At 41.9% G+C, this 20246-nt stretch overlaps 1 protein-coding gene and 1 long non-coding RNA gene across 8 annotated transcripts; one reads left to right on the top strand and one right to left on the bottom strand.

Annotated features, from left to right (window-relative positions):
- The first annotated feature begins 3326 nt into the window (after positions 1-3326).
- LOC115252586 (uncharacterized) lies at positions 3327-4366 on the top strand. Its single transcript, XR_003890921.1, has 4 exons — positions 3327-3560; positions 3976-4025; positions 4174-4194; positions 4269-4366. It is a non-coding gene; the product is annotated as an uncharacterized lncRNA (long non-coding RNA).
- Positions 4367-6486: 2120 nt separating this feature from the next.
- On the bottom strand, positions 6487-20246 carry nup98 (nucleoporin 98 and 96 precursor). Of its 7 annotated transcripts, XM_029847946.1 has the most exons (36): positions 19926-20246; positions 19122-19231; positions 18678-18773; positions 18171-18356; positions 17849-17988; positions 17631-17738; positions 17360-17543; positions 17098-17279; positions 16643-16780; positions 15904-16036; positions 15712-15804; positions 15087-15230; positions 14804-14937; positions 14513-14700; positions 14319-14435; positions 13917-14106; positions 13573-13675; positions 13338-13451; positions 13105-13243; positions 12811-12988; positions 12389-12547; positions 11599-11835; positions 11385-11517; positions 10992-11212; positions 10728-10903; positions 10348-10607; positions 9917-10192; positions 9640-9797; positions 9411-9551; positions 9174-9325; positions 8807-9028; positions 8409-8650; positions 8168-8322; positions 7860-7971; positions 7556-7771; positions 6487-7093 (listed from the first exon to the last, which is right to left on the bottom strand). In XM_029847946.1, the coding sequence occupies exons 2-35, from the start codon at positions 19198-19200 to the stop codon at positions 7578-7580; spliced, it is 5484 nt and encodes a 1827-aa protein (XP_029703806.1). In that variant the 5' UTR covers positions 19201-19231; positions 19926-20246; the 3' UTR covers positions 6487-7093; positions 7556-7577. The 7 variants fall into 7 exon arrangements, with proteins under 7 accessions (XP_029703806.1, XP_029703802.1, XP_011615072.2 ...); XM_029847942.1 differs by having other exon boundaries at positions 6487-7771; XM_011616770.2 differs by having other exon boundaries at positions 6487-7771; positions 17098-17276.

The following is a 20246-nucleotide window of genomic DNA, read 5'->3' as shown; positions in this document are numbered from 1 at the left end:
TCATTTAATGTGGAAGCTAGGGTTGCCACCTTGGATTTATGGTCTATTTTGTGCATGAGCCGCGAGCGCGCGAGCACACGCAGGTTAAGGATGGGCGATACCACACTTTTGGGATTCGATACGATGCCGATACTTTTTCTTGTATTTTCATCGATATCAATACCGTTCAATTCTTACTGGCAATTTTTGTCATACAAAATATTATTACATTTAAGACAAATCACAAGACAAATACAGACCAATTTATTATGGTCAATTGATTACTAGGATTTCCTTATCCTTTACCAATACCAAATGAGTAGCTTGTGAGTATCGATATATCGATACCACGGGATCGATCCGCCCATCCTTAACGCAGGTGTTTTTCAGGAAGGACACTTCGGGGACACCGCCAAACCTGTGAACTCGCTTATGCAGGAAGATAGAAAGACACATCTGTAGACATCAACCGCTACCTTCTTTAAACGGACTACAAAATTCTTCACCTGTGGCGAAAAAAAAAATCATTTTGCTGGGCTGATCGCAATCATTCAAATTCCGAAGGTAACAAGTTAAACACGTTTTTTGTTGGTTTTTCATGCTGGTGTCTTCTGTGCGTCTCATCCATCTCTCCCCCTCGCCAGTTTTCTCATCTCCCATTTAAAAACTGGAAAACAAGGCGCTCAAATACAAGTGGAACCTGTGAGAGCATGAAAGCATCTATAAAGACAATTATCTAAGTTGAAGAACTTCGGACTAAGTATCGGGCATTTCTAATTATATAATATGCTTTTATATTAAATCATTCTATTGATAACTAATTTTAAGCAGGTGAAGATTTTCTAAAAACTGTTTAAAATATAGTTACGACTAACTCGAAAGTGAAAGCTGAAGTTTAGGGCGGCAAAATTTGACATAACGAAACCATCCAAATGAGCAAATAATTCATGTTGATAAACAATCAAACTTACGAAGATAATCAAACAAATAACTACGTTCGTCCACACTCCTGAAATTCTCAACGGAACTGTTAGGTTAACAGTATTTAATTAGATATTACTATTTAAAGATATAATTCTATGAAACTAGACAATTTGAGGGTGTGCCTCACCCTTTAGCTGTCCCTGCCTGTTGCAACAGGCAACAGTGTTGCCCCCGGCAACAGTGTTGCCCCCGGCAAGCCAATTGAGCAGTCTCAACGCCTACACCAGGGGTGCTCACACTTTTTCAGCATGCGAGCTACTTATGAAATGACCAAGTCAAAATGATCGACCCATTACATTTATTTAGAAAACTACTGAGGATTCTTACAATTTATGTTGCTGTACGTTGCATAACCACATATGTTGCACAAAACATAATTAACTATGTACATTTTTTGCCATTGTGAAAACTACTGGGACTTTCCCTTTCTCAGCAGGTATTCGGTTTTGTATTTTCCATGAACAGTCCGAAAATGCTGCTCCACATTTCCCTTCTTTGGTATTGCGATGGTAGACTGGCAAATGAGGCAAAAGCACTTTGAAAATGTCATCGTGAAAAAAGCCCTCCCATTCTGCATGAAAGTGATAGGGCTTTATTCTTCTTACTTGGTCCAGCTCCCCAGTCATTTTAATACCCTTTCTTAAGTTTAAGAGAAAAAAACAAAAGTGAAAAAATTAGCAGTAACAAACTGAGTAGCTTGTTAGCTTTGCTGCACTTATAGCCGTTGTTTGCGCATGTACAGTGACCTAAGTGTAAAAAAAATTCAGATATCATTTGACTGGCTGCCTTGTAGATCAATCAAGTGGCGGGAGGGATGATAGGCTGACGTCTATGTTTTTATTGTCACGCAATCATTTCCAAGTGCCAAAGAAATCCCTCCCTTCCGAAGTCACATTTTGAAAGAGTAGGTGGTGGAGAGAGAAAGAGCGGGAAAATATCACCAAGGAAGAAAACAAGCTGGAAAACGGTACAAAAGGGGTTGATTTCAACTGATTTGACGTGTTTGTAAGAAAATTGTTAGTTTAGCAGCATGATGACAAAAATAACGTACAATTGTATCTGACTGGAGTTATTTTGTGAGAGTTTATAACAAGAGAAGTTTCAGATTATTTCAGAATCTTGTACACTAACTGTTCCAGTTTAGTTATGCAGTTACTTACATGTGCTAAAGATTTTTTTTTTGAAGTAAAAACTAACTAGTGGTTGCTGCTGAGAAAGTTCTGATGGAGTCTAACAAAAGAAACATTCAAATGGTTCATTCAGGTAGAGGATCAGGAGCAGCAGAGAAACAGTGAGATTCCATTAGTGTGTTTGTATAAAAGACAGGAGAGGGAATTTTGTCATAGGAGAATTCAACAATTGAAAAACATCTAAATGCAGACTTTTAGATCCACCAGGTCACACACACAAAAGCCAGAAGCTGTTGATGTGTGACATTCTTTCAGTTCTATTGCTTTTGAGCGTAAAGACAGATGGTAAATAAAATTGAGACATACATAGGATTTGAAAGACTGGCAGTGCAATTAAATAACATTTATCTGACCATTTCCAGCAGAAGGTCTAATATTCATCTTCTCTCTCTTGATCAGATGTCAGATATTTTAGAGAAGGAGTGGAAACAAACTCTTACCTTAATTTTGGAGGAGTTGGACAAGCAACAGTTTAAAAAACTGCTGGAACTTTTGTCCAAGATTCCCAAAGGTCAGAAGACCCCTAAGATCTGGGGAAATATGGCGCAAATAATTATTGAGCACTATGGTCTTGAAGATTCTGTTTTTGCCATTGTTGATGCCATGGTAAAGATACCGAGGCGGGACGACAAAATTCAGGAACCTGTAGTATCTGACCCGTTCTATGCAGGCTTTACGGTTGTAAGGCCGTAATGTGTTTAACTCCCAACCTAAGCACAATATCAGGACATCCTCCACATGTGGGACCGGTGGCCTTCTTCCTTCTACAGGAACCTGTGGGCCCCTGGTACCTCGCACTAGGAAGATGTATAGCCTGAGACATCTTCAAGTATTCCCTTTTTTTAGTCATAACTGAACAATACACCATTGAGTTGACCATACGGTATAGCGTGAGAACACCAGAAAAGAATGTGTTTACTGCCCTCTATAAGAAGGGGGAATTGAGGTTGACTCCCCGGAGTTCTTCACCATCGGGACCTCGAGACCTCCCTCGGACAAACTGCAGTGTTCGATTGATGCCTGACTGTTCTCTCCAATAAACATCTTTGATAACCAAGTCAGTGTCTGCGAAGTTTCCTTCCTCATCAACACATCTCGGCAACCACCAGGAGAAGATTCACAACAAAGTATTAAAAGCTTTTGTGGAAAAACTGAAGGCAAAAGAAGAGAAGAATACAGGTGAGCACTTGGGTCACAAATCAGTGGTTCTGAGTAAAAGATTTTAAATTTCAGTCATATCTTGTGATTTTCATTTTAACATACCTGGAATTCTAATTTTAGATGTTTTAATTTGTATAATTTGAGGTAAAAAGAGGAAAAGAAACCCAGTCCAGTTGACAGAGAAAACTACCTTGGATAAAAAGAGGAAACTTGATCCAAATACAACGGAACAAACAGAAGCAGGAGGTGGGTTAACAGAACCGACTGTGTCTCTAATATTAAATATTATGTGTTCACTGACACAGACTTGCTTCTCTTGCATGTCCATGTCAGGATTTGGAAGCTCATTCCAAAGTCTAATTTATCCATCCCTTCCCAATTATTAAGACAACTCAAACTGTTTTTCCTAAAACCATTCTTCATTTTATTTCTCCCTGTTGTAATAATACCCTGACCGGCATGTCTGACATTAGATAATCTGTTATTACATATGACTTCAGTTTGTTCTCAGTTCACTGAGAGGTAAATATCTTATGTAATAACAAAATAATTATTCATTCTTTTTTCATCATACTTTGGACCTCAAAGAAAGGTGTAATGTCTCTAATTTACATGATATTTCCAACTGTATAAACAAATATTTTTTTGCATTAACTTTTAGGTTCACATCCTGTGATGGCTAAAGGAATATTGGCTGGCCAACCTGCCACAGTAAGATTTCAGTGTGTTTGGCTTGAGTGGAGCAGAAATACATAAACATGCAGACGTTGTGCCTCTAACTGTTGAGCAAGAAGGATGGTAAAAGGAACTGTGTTACTTAATCATTGAAAACTAATTACATAGATCTTTTCATTTCCAGGAGACAGACACTGCTTCTTGGGTAAGTAAATTCTCACAGATTATTCCCCCATAATTACAGTGATTTAAGATTTTCCTGCTCTTGCTTGTTCACAGAGCAAGTCCATCTGTGATCTGATAGCGGCCCATGAGGTCATCGCCACAGACACCATCCGGGGAAGAATCATGGACAAATCTGAACTGCAGACATACAATACCAAGAAAAAATATTTCTTCTTTTTGTTAGTCACAGATGAGACAGCCAGCATTAAAGTGATGGTGTATGGAAAACGATGCTACCAGAAACTCGAGAAAGGGAAGCACTACTTGTTCAGAAAATTAATAAGAGACAAAAATCTCTTCAAAGTTACATCACAGACCATCGTGGCCGAGTTGGGTGCTTTTGACATTCCAAAAGAGGTTGAGGAGAAAGCCAAGCGACTCTCCTCCCACAGCCCCTATGTCTCCATTGAAGAAGTTAAAAAATGGGATTCGGAAATACTACCAGTAAGCGTGGAAGGAACCATTACTAAGGTGAGCTCTAGCTTTGGGCAGGTGTCTGCTGCCCTCTCTAGCTGCTACATGTCCCCAACAGGCTGCATCCCAATCTGTTCCTAAGTATTACATCCATATTTACTGTTTTAGCAAGTCTGAATCAGTTGTGGAAGTTTGCCAGTCTTTCCAGTTGTACACGTCTAAACTTAATTTTCTACAGGTCTACCCCAGTGAACTCATGGTTAAGGGTAATAACGCGATGAGGAGGACAAAGATGCAACATTTTCATATAAAAGACAACACAGACTCCATCAAGGTTGTCATCTGGGATAGAAACGTCAAGAAATGCAAAAACTTGGCTGTCGACGATGTCGTCAAACTGACAGACGTGAAGATCAACAAATACTGCAAATCCGTGACACTTGAGTCAACTAATATCACCAACATTGAGCAGGTAGCTCCTCATTGCAGTCCAGATGTTCACTGATGATGAGCTCCAGCTTCCTCTTCTCTTCTCTGTCTTGTGTGCAGGTTCACAAGGTTACAATCCGCAACCAAAAACTTAAGATTGTCGCAGTTACCAAATGCCAAAAGATGCAGACTGACCTGGAGGTGATTTTGGACCAGAGATTTCATACGATGGTGGTGAAAAACAAACTTCTGGCTGAGGCATATAGCCTTAGCCTTGGTGAAAAATTCAGCAGCCATCTGGTGGAGGCACTTCCACTTATGGGAGAAGCACAAATAGAAGGAAATGAGATTAAAGCCATCCAAAATATTGAAGCCAGAATTTAATGGGTGGGTAAACCCATAGCTCCACATTCCTTTGATAAGGTTTTAAGGAGCATTGCAGCTTCCTATCCGTCTCGATTTCCTCCTGTCTTCTCATCTCTGAGTATTGGTTCCTACATACAGTTGTGTATTTACTCCAAATGGACATCTGCTTCTTCTGATTTGTGCTATTTTTTAAACTGTATGACTGTAGAAAATCATCCTATTGGTGGGTCCATCTCCTGTCAGCCACTGAGAAAGGGAGCAAGTGTCACTTCTGGGGGGTCTTTGGGCTTCCGTCAACAGTTTCCACTCTCAGGTTACCTCGCGCAAATGGCACCAACTGTGGTTACAACCTAAAGAAAATCAATCAGGGGAGACCTTTTTTATATATAAAAAAGGATTTTTATCTTAGGTGTCACCCTTGTGAGTTTTTAAATCTGCCGATTGTTGCAAAGTTAGCAAGGCCTTTTCTTTCAAGCTTAATGTGGCAAGCTTATATCATATCATTTGTAAGGTTGTTTCACATTGTTAAATATATAGACATATCTGCACACCAATGATTGTATTGATGCAGTGTTAACTGATTCTGTACCAAAGAAAATCTGTCATTCACTAATATTTGGATTTTATCTTTTAGTTTAGTGCATGGATTTTAGCAGCAGAAATTTTAAGGGATGTTAAGTAACAAATGATCTTTTGGTCTGGAGGGACACAAATAATCTTGGATATTAATACCTTAATTACAATCAATAGCCAGTGGGCAGAGCCAGTGCTTCCAAAGGCAGGGATGTCGGAACCCTTTCCTCAAGGGCCGCAACGCAACCAGGTTTTCTGTCGTTCTACCCAGGAAAACTGCTTCGACAAAGTGAAGTGGATTTCAACATCCCTGAACGAAAAGCTAGAAAAATTTCTGGAGACCTCTGGCCCATGTCAGGTTATGCAGATGGCCCCCTACAGCGCTGGAACAACTGCAGCATTTGGCAGAATTTTTGATTTACCCATAATAAAGGGGAAGAAAAAAATGTAATCCCTATGACACAACATTCATGTAATAAGAAAACAGTTGTTCATTTTCTATTGTTTATTAAAAATTTCCATCAACAAAGTCTTTAGAAACATGCCTACAGTCACACAACTGCAAAGCACAAGCTTCTTTTCGAGCAAGGAAAAAAAAAGTTTACTAGAACCAAAAACAGGCTGACGGGTCTGATCGCATTGGAGGAAAATCTGAAGATGAAGCGAAGTCTTTCATTCCAAACTTTGCATCCACTTAAATGTGGAAGATAAAATGACCTGAATCTGAACTGGAACTTTGGGAGGAAACACTTTACTTCAGGAATCGCACACGCACACACACATCAAAAAGAATCTACAAAAATAGACCATCAGGATGTTTATGCTGTCCATCAATCAGCTTTAAACCTCATCACTCTTATTGATATTCAAATTGTATTTATTCACATATGGACACATGAACAGGAGACACTGTCGCTTGATGCAGTTTTTAATCATAATAAAACAAATAGCGGGGCAATAAGCCTGCTGCAACATTTCCCAGGGTCACGATTACCCACTGAGGTGGTGAGTGTGTCGAGGTGTCGCACCACCACAGAGGAGGAACCAGGGTCAGTAACAGCAAATGAAATAAGTCTCGGCTACACAAACGCCAACAGCTGCAATGAACAAAAATGTACGTCAGAAGAAAATAAGGTGTAAGGTTATTGGGTCCATTTGTGCCAATCTTCTGGGTGACAGAATAAGAAACTTGAGATAAATTTTACTTGAATCTATAAATATTTGGCTTTTTTCTTTCTTCTTTTTTTTTTTTACACTAGAAAAGTTGGGAAATATACCATTTGGCTGTTTCTAACCTCCTGTCCCTGTTGATGAGGGTCCTGACCAAACAGTCGCTATTTAATCTCAAATGACCCACAATATTCATCCCCACATATTCATCAAGAAAAATAAAGTCCACTGGTCATAAAAGGCATCAGATCCACAGACCTGCCCTGAGCAACTATATACTTCTGAATGTTTTAAAATAGTCCGCTGAAGGACACACACAAACCCACTAACAAGAACTCCATATTAACATTTGTGTCCAAGCAGCAGCAGCACTTTTGTATCTGTCTGACCTCCTCATCTGGTGTCCTGAGCTCATGAACTGACGATGAGCTGTCGCAGGTATGACTGTGTGAGGCCTCGCAGCTCATCCAGCGCGTAATCCTCTGGCATGGGCAGGCGAGTGATGTGTGGCGCCAGCTGGGTCAGGGGGATGCTGGCGGCTCCCTCATCACTCTGCTGCAGGCTCAGTACTGCCCGCAAGATGTTCGCCACGCGCTTGGCCATTTCTACAAAGAGGGATTGGTTAGGTAAAACCTGCACATTCAGACATGGAGGAACAATACAAGTGCCTCCACAAGCCACACTCAGTTCTACCCGATTGGGCGAGACGATCTCGGGCAGTGCTGCACGGCAACAGCTCTATCCTGCTGCAGAGGGACGTCACTTCTGAGTGGAGACGTTCCAGCTCGTAACCAGCGTTTTCCGTCTGGTTACAAAGACACAAACCAGTGTTCTCCGTCAAGGATAACCCAAGTCATTTTCATTCTATTCTATTAATGTGTGTAACCTGTTTCATATTAAATGAATTTAAGTAACAGGAACTCTTAAGTTTAGGGATTCTAATTTGATTTTTTATGAAAATGAATCATTGTGAACAAAAATCATGCAGCTATCAGCCTTACCTGCTGGATCTCATGCAGCATCTTAATGACCCGGATATAGTCCAGGTAGACCCTGCCTGCTGTGTCCCAGTCCTGAATAGTAGCGCTGTGCTCAGGGACTGCCAGCCCCTCCAGGAACTCCAGCAGGTAGTCATGATTGTCATTGATGATGCAGTCTGCAGAACAAAAGGAGCAGCATTATAGAAAACATGACATATTGAGTAAGAACATTAACTTGAGTTGCCAAAATGATTCTACCGACCTGAGGCCAGGTGCTGGATCAGCAGTCGGTGACACTGGTTCCAGCGTTTGGCCTGGTACAGATGCAGGGCCTCTTGGTGCCGGTCTGCATCACAGCGAGCTCGGGTGGCTTTGGCCTCATGGATCCACTGCTCAGGGATCAGCAGCTTCTCTGTCAGGAAGCGCTCACGACGGACTGACTCGTCTGTCTCCTGCAGGGGGCAGTGGAGGGTCAGCATGTCCCTCACAGCTCGCTCCCGCTGACTGAAGAGGCAAAAAAAAAAAAAAAAAATATCAGTGCCAGGAACATTAATTTCTCCTCTAAAATGACAGATTCCCACTGTGGCAAGACCAATATCACCCCAACACATTAGTAATTAAAAAGGTGAGTATCAGATAAGGAAGATGAGTTGAATTTACATGTGATCAGGGATGTGCATCAGGATGAAGACGGCAAGGTGCCAGAGGCCAACACCCTCCAACTGAGCTGCATAGCTGCTGTGGAGGAGGCCCTGACGTGAGGCACTCAGGTGGCTGTAATGCAACGCTTGCAGAACGCCCCACAGGTGCCAGCTCAAACGATAATCCAGGCGTTCCCAGGTGATGGTCAGTGGATCCAGCAGCTGCTGCAGGCTGTAGTGTCTGCAAAAAAAGAGAAGAAAGAAATCTTGTATTGTCAGACGGATGCATTAATCAGGGGACAGTGTGTATTAAAGGCTAAGCTCAGTTATTTTAAAGATCTGATTACATTCAATATTAAATTGATTTGCAGACATGGGGCACTCACCTGTCACTGTAGAGTTTGAGCAGATGAAAGCAGAGGTCATACAGGGGTCGTTTACACTCTTCCTTCTCTTCCTCTTCCTCCATGTCCATTGGCTCTGCTTCCATATAGGAAGGCAAAGGTGCACAAGCATACTTGCCTTCCTCATCTGAACCCTAAACAGATATTGCGACAATGAGAAGTGCAGGAATTTCACAGATTTCCATGAAATTCAGGCTGAAAAACCAGTGTGACACTCACCTTGAAGGCAGCTTCGTATCTGGTTAGGGCATCAGCCACAGAGGCAGTGGGAGGTAGCATGAACCACAGGTGTACAGCCAAACAACGCTTCCAATCCAGCATAGAACAGACATTCACCTCTGCATCAGAGGAGTGCCACACCTGCAGCATGGAGGGAAAACCACGAGACACACTGAAATAACATTCACTGAAGCTCTTCTGGTGTGAAAGAAAGAAGCAAATATTATACCGGTTTCCCAGCAAGCAGTGCAAAGATGCGCAATCGTTCCTCAGGCAGATAGCAGTCTGTCTGCATGCGGTTCCAGTCAGCGAGCTGAAGAGCAAGCAGGTCTCGACAGTACTGAGAACCCATGGCCTGAGACAGCATCAGGGACAAACGGTGATCTCCTACAAACAAACGTTTAACCTTTTATCAAGAATTCCCAAGCTTGTATCATACAGGTTTGATTGTATTGTATAAACATTTATGGAATTATTCAAACTCTTGACATTTTTCTTAAACTCACCGTCCTTCTGAGCAAGTTCACAGGCCTCACTGATGCGGTTTCCTGACAAGTAGCTGAAGATGGCACCCGTACGGCAACCTTTCCCTGCCAGAGCCACCTCCTCATCCACCCGGTAGGTGGCTCCCTGGGACAGCCAGGATGAAAAGGTACGCCGCCTTTCCACCTGCTGCTTGTACTCACCAGGCACATTGATGTCTGGCTCCTGCACTGCTGGGCCTAAACGACCCCACAATGCCTTACACAAGGTCCAGACCTCATACCAGTGACCCAGAAGAACTGGAGGAAAGACCATAATTCCAGAGTTAATAATTGCCCCCTTAGTAGTTTGAGCATTCTGATTAATAAATTTTAAAAATTGGGACTGAGATGCAGAAAATTCAGAGACTGAATAATGAGAGCAGTCATGCCACCATGCACAGTACTTCTCTTACAGTCTCTGTTGCTCTGCTTCTCCTTCAGTTCAGTGATCCAGTCAGCATATTCATGCAGTGCTGCCACACCGGGCTGCAGCTGGACGAGAGGGCACATTGAGGAATCTGTAGTACGAACAGTGCTGTACTTCAGGCAAATCTCCAAAGGGTGTTGCAATAGTGCCTGACTTTCCTCTTCTTCCACACTCTTAGTCTTCAATGATGATGAATCAAGACCCCCAAGCTGCTCTAGCACCACCTTGTAGGGGGTCTCTCTTAAACTGCATGAGAAAAGATAGGTTTTTCTTCAAGCTACTTATGTGAATTTAATCATTTAAGCCTGTGTGGTTTAGAAGGTAGGATGGAAACATTGATGTACTGAGCTGGTGTGTCTCTCTTACGGTCTGTTCCTGGCAGTTTTCGGTGGGAAGCTGAAATTAGTCATTTCTTGGTGCTCAAGCATTTTGGATGGTGCTGAACTCAGCCGGTCACCACAATGCACAAGTGTCCACCCAGGACCCCACCCCACCCTGAAAGACCGTCCTGTGAACAGGCCAGCATCCATCAACAAGCTTCCCTACAAAACAAAATACACCATCTGTTACCATTTATCAATGTTGGCAGCTTACCCACAAATGGAACCTATACAGAACATAAGGACTGACCTTCCCCTGAGTGACTGACTCTTTGATTGGGATGGGTCCACCCAGTCGCCGCATACCAACTGTCTTGATAGGAGGTTCAGGAGCATGGGATGGCAGCAAAAAAGACGAAGGGGGCTGCACTGTCAACTTTGTGGACCATTGGACGGCTGTAGGAGGGTTAGGAGAGTCTGGCAACTGAGAGAGGAGGCCAGAGGCGAAACGAGTCTGAAGGAGACCACCCACTGCAGAGAGACATGTGTCATTTCATAGACCAAAAAAGGTTGATCTCCTAGACAGCATCGCCCACAATAAAAAAAAAACAACAAAAGTCTGAAACTTGTGTGTGGACAAAATCAGAAGCTAAAGAGGAGGAGATTTTACACACACACAGAAACAGAGAGAGAGATTTCCCACCAGAGGGTCGGCTTTGAGATCCTGGAAAGATGAGACGAGGGGAAGAAACATCACTGGAGAGCTTTATTGCCCCATAATCCTGGAACAGGTCCTTGTCTTCTTCATCCTCAGCAAACAGAGATGCCTTCATTATCTACAAACATAATAGGAGAAGGCATTTTTCTGATGATTTTTGTCTAGACTTCTTGATGGTAAGTGAGGACATGACATTAACCTGCAGAGTGTGCGGATTGATGCCCAGTGAGGACGCAATGTGGCTGGATGCAGAGATGCAGTCGTGCTCAGCAGAGACTACACCTCCAAGCTTTCCAAAAGACAAGTCCATCTCTTTAAGTGGCAGCTCACCCTCATCCTCTCCACCCAACATGCTATCTGCGGGGAGGCTCTGGGTGATATCAGCCATATCACTGTCCAGTTCCCCAAGTTGACACAGATCTGTGACCACTGTCGACTGAAGACAAACAAAGGGTAAAATGATCAACAAAATTTATTCGCTTTACTGAAGAAAATTTTAATTCACTTCTACAATGTTTTCCTTTTTTTATATAAATACAGGCAAACAAAATAGCCAGAAATACCTGTAAATGCATTGATACAGCATCATTGTAAGAGTTTTTAAGGATAATTTACTGTTATTAACTGTGTAAAAACATTGGTGCATGGCATGTCTGATGTGACATCACTGCGGGACCCTGCATCAGAACAGTTTTACCTCTTCATCGCAAACCAACATCCGTACACGGAACAAAGCACAATACCTGACAATGAATGACTGCTGAGAAAAGTGTTTATGCAAATGCGCTAAAGTGTATGAAATAAGAAGTCTTTCCAAGTTTAAAATAATTTCAGTTCCATCTCAAAGCTTTCACTTTGACACAATAATCTTTAAATCAAAACTGTAGTCCAAAAAGTTTTTGTTAGGAGAGCTTTTTGTGACATGATCACATGTTTAATTAACAGTGCTTGTGATAATGGTGAGTGTTTATGGTGGCAGGCTGCTCTACCTGAGCCTGTGGGGCCACCTGTTGCTGGGAAGAGGGAAACTTCTGTTGCAGACCAGAGGAAGGGACTGACATTGTCTTGAGCTTCTTGGGGTCAGTTTTCAGTGGGGCTTCCTCCTCCTCATCAGAATCTAGAAGACCATATTTGGAGAAATGGGCCACCTGTGGAGGAACGCAGGGTTACACCTGAGAAAATGAGTGCACGTTTGACTAACTAAGACTAAAAATAAGGAATAGGAATTTTCAATTGAGAAACAGGTAACACCACCACAGCACTTCTAAAATCTTACAACCTTGACTTGACTCTTTTACACCCTAACAACTGAAGAAAACAGTACTGGCATCCTGAGTCAGGGCAGCTCTTGTCTGAATATTGCGTGTAACCCAAATACACACACAAGTTGTGTAGATTAGGAGGTACCGACCTCAAACACCCAAGACCCAGTCTCTGGCCTGTATTCCAGGAAACGGGCTCCTTGTTTGCGAGACGCTTTCTCCAGACGACCCTCGTAATTCATCTCTGTCAGCCGCTCAGGGCTTCTGATCTGAGTGCATGTTGTCTTATCATTTGGCCAAACTCCATCCAAAGTCACTTCTGCTCGCCTGTCAGCAAACCAGGAAATAATTTTCCAACATTTTACTGATAAAGGCAATGTCCAGCCAATCATCACAGATACTTTCCCTCTAACGGATGCTTGATTCAGTCTTGGTCTACTCACCTGTTAAGCCCTTCTCCCTGTGGAGGCTTATTTTTATCATCCGGGTAAACGATGACCTCCTTGCGCCTGAAGTGGACGATCTCGTCAAGATTGAGTCCTGTCATGTTCACTTCACCAGGAAAGAAGATGGATCCATATCCTAAGTAGGCCAGTCAGAACACAGCAGTAAGATTCCGGTCAAGATGAGGGATGGTGTCTATGTGCTTGACGTGATGTCAGTTGAGATTAATTACCTTTCCTGCCAACAGAGAAATTCTCAACTACACACTCGCCATTTTCATCCACCATGTCAGCCAGGTCTTCCATGGATGGGATGGTGTAATATCCAATACGGTTTAGAACAATCCCTGTAAGCAGAAGGGTTAGCAATCGTTGAGACCATCAAGTGCACTACAGCTACAATATTACTAATATCACGACTCCTTCACTTGTAAAATTGAGGTCAAGGTAAGTGAGTTTGTTTCTGACCTGCAGGGTGTGGGGCATGTTTAGACTCCTGCTGCGGCTCCTCATCTCTGTCCTCCAGTAGAGAATCCTCCCCCAGAGATGCTGACACATCCTCGCTGCTCAGCTGAGGTATATAGCAACATGTCATTCACAGAAGATAAACACACACATCCACAGACAATGAGGTTAAACTGAACTATAACCATTTTAGAAGAGTATAATTTTCCCTGCTGGGGCTCTGCTGTGTGCAAATTTCAATGTTTCTGTGTGAAGATATAAAACATTCAATCTAGATGCAAATGCTCATCACATCCCCACTTGCTCCTCTAATTCACTCATTTAGAGTAAGAACATTCTTTGCTGACCTCCAGTCCATTCTTTGTTGCTCTTTGCATGTTAAGCTCACTGATGGTGTCTTGCAGGTGATTCTGTGTGCGTCCATGTGGGATGGGCTTTGCAATGGGGTTCACATAGAACTGAGTGACCTCTGGGTCATCATCAACCTGGGAACTTGGCCCCGGCACCTCTCTGAGCTCTTCATCCTCTTCCAAATGACTGCAGAAAAAAAACAAACAGAAAAGGAGTATAAACTAATGCCGTCAGAAGAATAACTATTGCTGAGGTCAAAATGCCTTGCAAAGTGACAAAATGGTTTATTAAAGAATTCAAGGTTATTTCTAAAGACAGCAATCCCAGTATAAAGCAATGTTTAATTTAACATAACGTGTAATAATTTTATCTGATACATCAGCACTGTAATGTGTTACCTGTGTCCATTGTGTGGATATGGGACTGGAGAGGCAAGATCATCTCTTTCTTTGTCGGGAGGACTGCTGTACTGACTACTTTTAAGGTTTTTCAGATCAAGTTTTTTTATGCTTTTCCTGTTGATCATAACAGAAAATTTTCATTAGTTCACGATCTTAGTTTACAATAGTGTTGCTAGCGATCAAATAGCCACCTTGGCTTGAAAGCTCCATTGGTGAGTGAGGGCTCGTCGTCATCCAGGACATCAAAGAGTTGTGACTTGGAGGCACCAGAAGATGAAAGTGCTTTGGGGCGGACACGCGTTGCAGGTCGAGGCGTCAACTTGTAGTGAGTGGGTGTAGTAAGAGCCTTCTGGGCTGTTGGATTTGTTGGTTTCAAGCGCTGTCAATACACAAATGTCATCATGAGCACTGAGAATAGTTTATTTACAGGACACGGGAAAGTGCTGCCTCGGCCATTAAAGATTGTTAAGAAATTAGGTCACCTCCTCTTTCTTCTTGGGGTCTGACAGCTGGTTTCTGAAGAGAGGTGAATCTCCATATGGTGAATAAGTCAGAAGGCTAAGCTGCTGCTGAAGCACTGCCTGCTGAGCAGCTGCTGCATTTGGGTCTGTTAGAGCTGCAGAAAAGTCACCATCAGACATGACACATACTATAATACTGCTGGAATGGACTAGCTCAATATGATGGGTTCAATCTGTTGCACTGGCAGATCACATTAATTCTAGATTATTTAAAGTTTAGGAAATGACGGTCAATCAGTCTTACCAACAGGTTGTTGGGTTGTTCCAAAACCAAGACTACTGCTTCCAGTGTTGAATCCAGCCCCCCCGAATGTTCCAATGGTTCCCAGTGTGGCTCCCAGTTTGTTCTGGTTGTTTCCAAATAGAGATGTCTGTCCTGTTCCCCCTACTAAACATATAACTCGGATCAGGTCCCCGGTACAACTGTGATGCTTAATGTAAGGGTCATACATGCTGCATCACAATTATCTTAATAAGGGGCCCTGTGGTTTAACAAAGTTCAGACCAAAGAAAAAACGTGTTTTTCACAACAGGTTTCTGTTTTAACACTCAGTGTCTGAAGTACAATTTCTACGACCGCAAAACCCCTACGTAAAGAGTTCTTTAAGTTCACATTTTAAAATGTGCTCAAGTTACAGGTTACGCTCAAGTTCTTTTCCTTATCTTGACCATCCCTTTCAGGGTCACGAGGAGGGTGTTGAAGTCTATCACCCTAGTCCATGCTTTTAAAATATGATTATTTTTTTTTACCCATACATTAATTTAAATGAGAACTTTGTTACCAAGTGTTAAACATCGTGTCACATTACAACTGATACACCACACTTTCCTACAATTCATATTTTGTGTGTATTGATTTAGTTTAGAACCTGCTCCAAAGTTGGTTCCCAAACCAGTTCCTAGTCCTCCAGTGGCTGGTTTGTTGCCGAACAAACTCCCTCCAGCAGTGTTTGCACCAAAACCTGAAATTTATCAGAAGGATCAGAAGCAATGTTTCAACCAATTCCATTACTGCTGTGGTCTGAATCAGCATATTTCCATGTCATCACTGGTTAGCATACCAAAAGTGGATGTGTTGGTACCAGCCCCTAAAGTGAGGGCTGGCTTGTTGCCAAACAGCCCGGTACCAGTACCGAAGGATGGTGCACTGGTAGTGGTGGTGCCAAAGCCAGCCGTCTTATTTCCAAATAAATTCTGCAATAACCGCAGATGCACAGAGATTACTATAAAATGACAACACAGAGCCAGTCACAGCAACATGGAAAGTACGATTTATGACACAAGTCCCCCCTTGGGTCTGCAAAACAAAAAATAACTACAACATATAAATATTCCAACCCTGGGTGAGGAGTCCTGCAGTTTGTTGTTGACACATCAGCTAGTAATAACTTTTTTTTTCATTTGTCTTTTCCCACCAACACTAAGGTGGAATGGCTATGAATAAGCAACAACTGGAAGAGGTGTTGAGGAAATACGCAAACATGAACACACGGCATAAAATAACTCACAAATGGGTATCAAATCTGTGGAAAGAGGTGAACCGAATGTCGGAGACAGTAGAGCGTCTGTTGCAAAGGGCATGTAGAGATGAAGAGTGTGCATGCGTGTTGCAGTGGGATGGTTCTTAAGGAGATGCTGTCAAGTGTCTTTACATCTAGCTACTGTTAGAAAGTTTGGTTAAAGGAAAGCCCCCACCTCCAAGACCGTAGATTCAAGACAGTATGATTAGCAAAATAACAAAAATCTACAAAAACAATAATATATAACAACAAATAACATCAGACCAACAGTGAGCTGTACCTGATTGCCCATGTTTCCAAATGCGGTGTTGGTGTTGCTGAATAGTCCTGTGCCCGCTCCGAAGCCAGTGGCAGTGCTAGTTTGAGCAGCTCCAAAGAGTCCACTTGGCTGTGGTGCTGCCGTGTTTCCAAATAAACCCTGGAAAGCAGATGGCCCCCATAATTCACATGCATCTATTCCACTGGAGATCTTGTTCATGTTTCTGTTATAGTGCTAATTAAATACAATTCAGTACTTTAAAACAAATTTAAAAAAAATCCATGACACTAAAAATATAATCCTACAACATCAATAAGGAACTGGCTGGGTATTTTGGATCATTCCATTTTTACCAATAGTCTTTGTTTATTCAAGTTCACTTTATGGGCCATGCTGATAAATCTAACTCTTACCTGTGAAAATAAAAAGGTAAAGGAATCTCTAAACTCTGATAACATGAGACTGGTTATACATACCATGTTGCCTGTGTTGGCTTGACCTATCGAGTTGTTGCCAAAGGAGAAACCAGTGCTAGGGGTAGTTGTGGTATGGCCAAATGGTTTGAACAGGCTACTGCCTGGCGGCTGTGTCTGACTGTTAAACAAGCCTCCTGTGGTGGCGCCAAAGCCACCAGTGGCGGCAGCTGCTGCTGCTGCTGAGGCAGCACATGAAAAAGATGTTAGTCAAAGTTTATTAGGTTTAATGGAGTTGTGCACAAACAATGAATTTGTTGCTAACTTGATGCCCCAAAGGTGCTTTTGTTCTGCCCAAACGAGAAGCCGGTGTTGGAAGCAGATGAGCCAAACAGGCCTGTGCTGGCACTGGAGGTTGCCGTGGCTGGGCCAAACAAACTGCCCGTCCCTGCTGTCATGGGGTTGGTGGGGCCCTTCCTACCTGCCTGGTAGTCTTCCAATCTCAACTCCTGCAATAAAAACAACTCCACTATCAGCACATGTAGATGAATCCAATAGTTAAAAGCAAAATTACAATATTTTAATTTTAGCCTCACCTCCAAGGATTTGTTCTCATACTCTTTCATAGCTGTAATGCACTGGTGCTTTGTGTTGATGCTTGTGGTCACACCAGCTTTTACCATTGTGTCACTACCAGTGGGAGGCTGAAAGGAAAAACGTATTAGTCTCAATTTTTATCCACATCCCTGTTCTTTAGAGGAACCCTTGAGCATTACAATGCTTCCAGCACAAAAGATGTGACTGAAGTACCCACATTGAATTTTATGGTTGTCCCTGGCTGCTGAGTGGAAGAGAAACCAGAATTTCCAAAAAGCGATGTGGTTCCACCAAATGGGTTTGAGGTGGTGTTGGTTGATCCAAAGAGTCCCCCACTGCTCGTGCTGGTTCCAAAGCCTGAAAATGAAGAGAAAAATCTTTACGTTTTGAAATTGTTTCCAATTCTAAGGATGTTTCATGTAAATCCAATCATGAACAGTTGCCTGCATTGATTTTGCAGAGCAGTTTACCATAAAACACTCCAGCCATTAGTTATTTAATTCAAATTAATTTTAAACACACATAATAGCAAAACTCACTTCCAAAGGAAGTGGGTTTGTTTGCACTGAAAGCATTGTTAGGTTGTGAGAAGAGACCGCCTGTGGTGCCAGTCCCAGAGTTGCCAAACAGGCTGTTTGACGTGCCGCTTACTGCCCCAAAACCAAAGCCAGTGCTGGTGGAGGAAGTGGCTGGCTGGCTGAATGTGCTGGATCCAAAAAGTCCACCTTTGAGACACAAACATGAACCAGACCGTCATGAATCTAAGGATTTTTCTTTAAACAGTTGTTGATAAAACTTCAAGACCGTTTCTACAGCACTGACACATTTTCTGTTACCGATACATGCAAAAAAATAAAATAAAATAAAAAACTTTAATGGAATGTTAATCTGAAAACATGAGCTAGTTGTTCAGAGAAACACATGTTTTAATCAACTGTTAATATAATTGGTATAAATTAATTCCGACAGATGATTATTCAGAGATAATCATCTATTTGAACATTAGGCTTATTCACATATACCGAATACAGAGAAAGTAAACAAACCAGGTTTATTCTGTGTTGAACCAAACAGCCCTCCAGTGTTAGTGGTGGTCCCAAATGCAGATGTGGCAAAGCCCCCAGTTGTCCCAAATCCTGTGTCTGTAGCAACAGTGCATGTATGAAACTGCTATATATGTAGCAATTAATTTATATAACATTAAATGTTTGACTGTCTTACAGAATATTGGGATATAAAGTTGAAATCAATTACAAATGACCAGAAACACAAACAGTGAACTGTTTTTAAACTGTAAAAGTAAAATGCTTAGATGAAACTTTAATGACTGTATATAAAATATAATTACTATTTCAGCAATTACAGCTGGCCTCAAAAGGGCAGAGGCCACAAAAGTTAATCTTAAGCTTGTAAACTTTGTTCTATCCGCATAAACTAATATTATCATTAAATTATCATAAAAGTAATAATGATCTTCTTGAATTACTTACTTTGTTGTCCAAAAGTGGATGAGGAGCCAAAGCCACTTGACCCTCCACCAAAAGGAGTACCAAAGGAGTTGTTAAACATCTTGTTGTGCTAGCAGAACCACATAGGCTTTCTGGAAAGACAATATAAAAAGATGGTGATCCCACTACTTTCCTCATTTGTAGCCGGCAAAATTTCCTAATAACTAACTATGATCATTAACGTTGGCCTAAATAACCGATTTCATTGTCAAGTATAACAAATTGTATTTAGAAGCACAAATTATTCCAAATGAAAACTGATTGGTTATTTATTCATATTTTCAGTTACGCCCTTACAACAAATTGTTCATCATGCGTACTGGAACACTCGGATATTGTACGCAGACAGATTGACAAACTGAAGACATAAATATGCAAAATTAATTTTAAGGTCGTAGCAAAGTTTAATGAAAACTTATTCTCTAATCAAAGCAAAGTTGGACCCTGAATTCACAAGATGACCCTCGAACTAGTCTAAACAAGACTCCACGTGTTGTAGACCGAGTTGTGCCGGGAGCCATTTTTATAGTAAATTAATCTCAATATCCCCTCAAAACCATCTCAAACAATATAACAACAATAAACTTGTCACTTTGCAAAACATAGCCGGACCACGAGTTGTACTACGCGAAACCAGAAGGTGGAATAATTTCCGTGTTAGCTAACGCCACTCTAGCTAGTGGGAGTTAGCGTCACGACCAAACCAATGTACACTCTTCCAGTTGAACAAGTAAAAAACGTTTTTAACCGATATGTGCGCACACCACCAGTAAACATCAATATTACCAGATGCACAAGCTTCTAGATGCTGTGTGGGAACCGTACCTACATTCGAGTAAGATAGCTCAAGTGCTAACTACTTAGCAACGCTGTGTAATCGTTAGCAAAACAATGGTAAGACAAACGGATAACGTCATAAACTTTAAATAGTTTCTCAACGGCGATTGGAGTGTTCGGCGTCTCTTGGGTTGTTCTCGGACAGAGTTAATAATCCAATATATCCAGCAATCAATGTCTTTAGCTAAAAATCGGCATAGCCGAGAATTTTTCTTCGTCAAGGAGGGAAAGCTGTTGGCCACAACGACGTCATGACGCATGTCGCACTTC

This window comes from Takifugu rubripes, chromosome 15 (assembly GCF_901000725.2).
Source record: "Takifugu rubripes chromosome 15, fTakRub1.2, whole genome shotgun sequence".
Classification (NCBI taxonomy): Eukaryota; Metazoa; Chordata; class Actinopteri; order Tetraodontiformes; family Tetraodontidae; genus Takifugu; species Takifugu rubripes.
This window is presented reverse-complemented; position numbering and strand designations above follow the sequence as displayed.

Excerpts from the sequence above, each read along its gene's own strand:
- nup98 (XM_029847942.1), bottom strand. The coding sequence starts at position 19,200 with ATGTTTAACAACTCCTTTGGTACTCCTTTTGGTGGAGGGTCAAGTGGC. Across the intron at positions 14,107-14,318 it reads TATCCACACAATGGACACAG|TCATTTGGAAGAGGATGAAG; the intron begins GTAACACATTAC and ends TTTTTTCTGCAG. Across the intron at positions 13,452-13,572 it reads ACATGCCCCACACCCTGCAG|GGATTGTTCTAAACCGTATT; the intron begins GTCAGAAACAAA and ends TTCTGCTTACAG.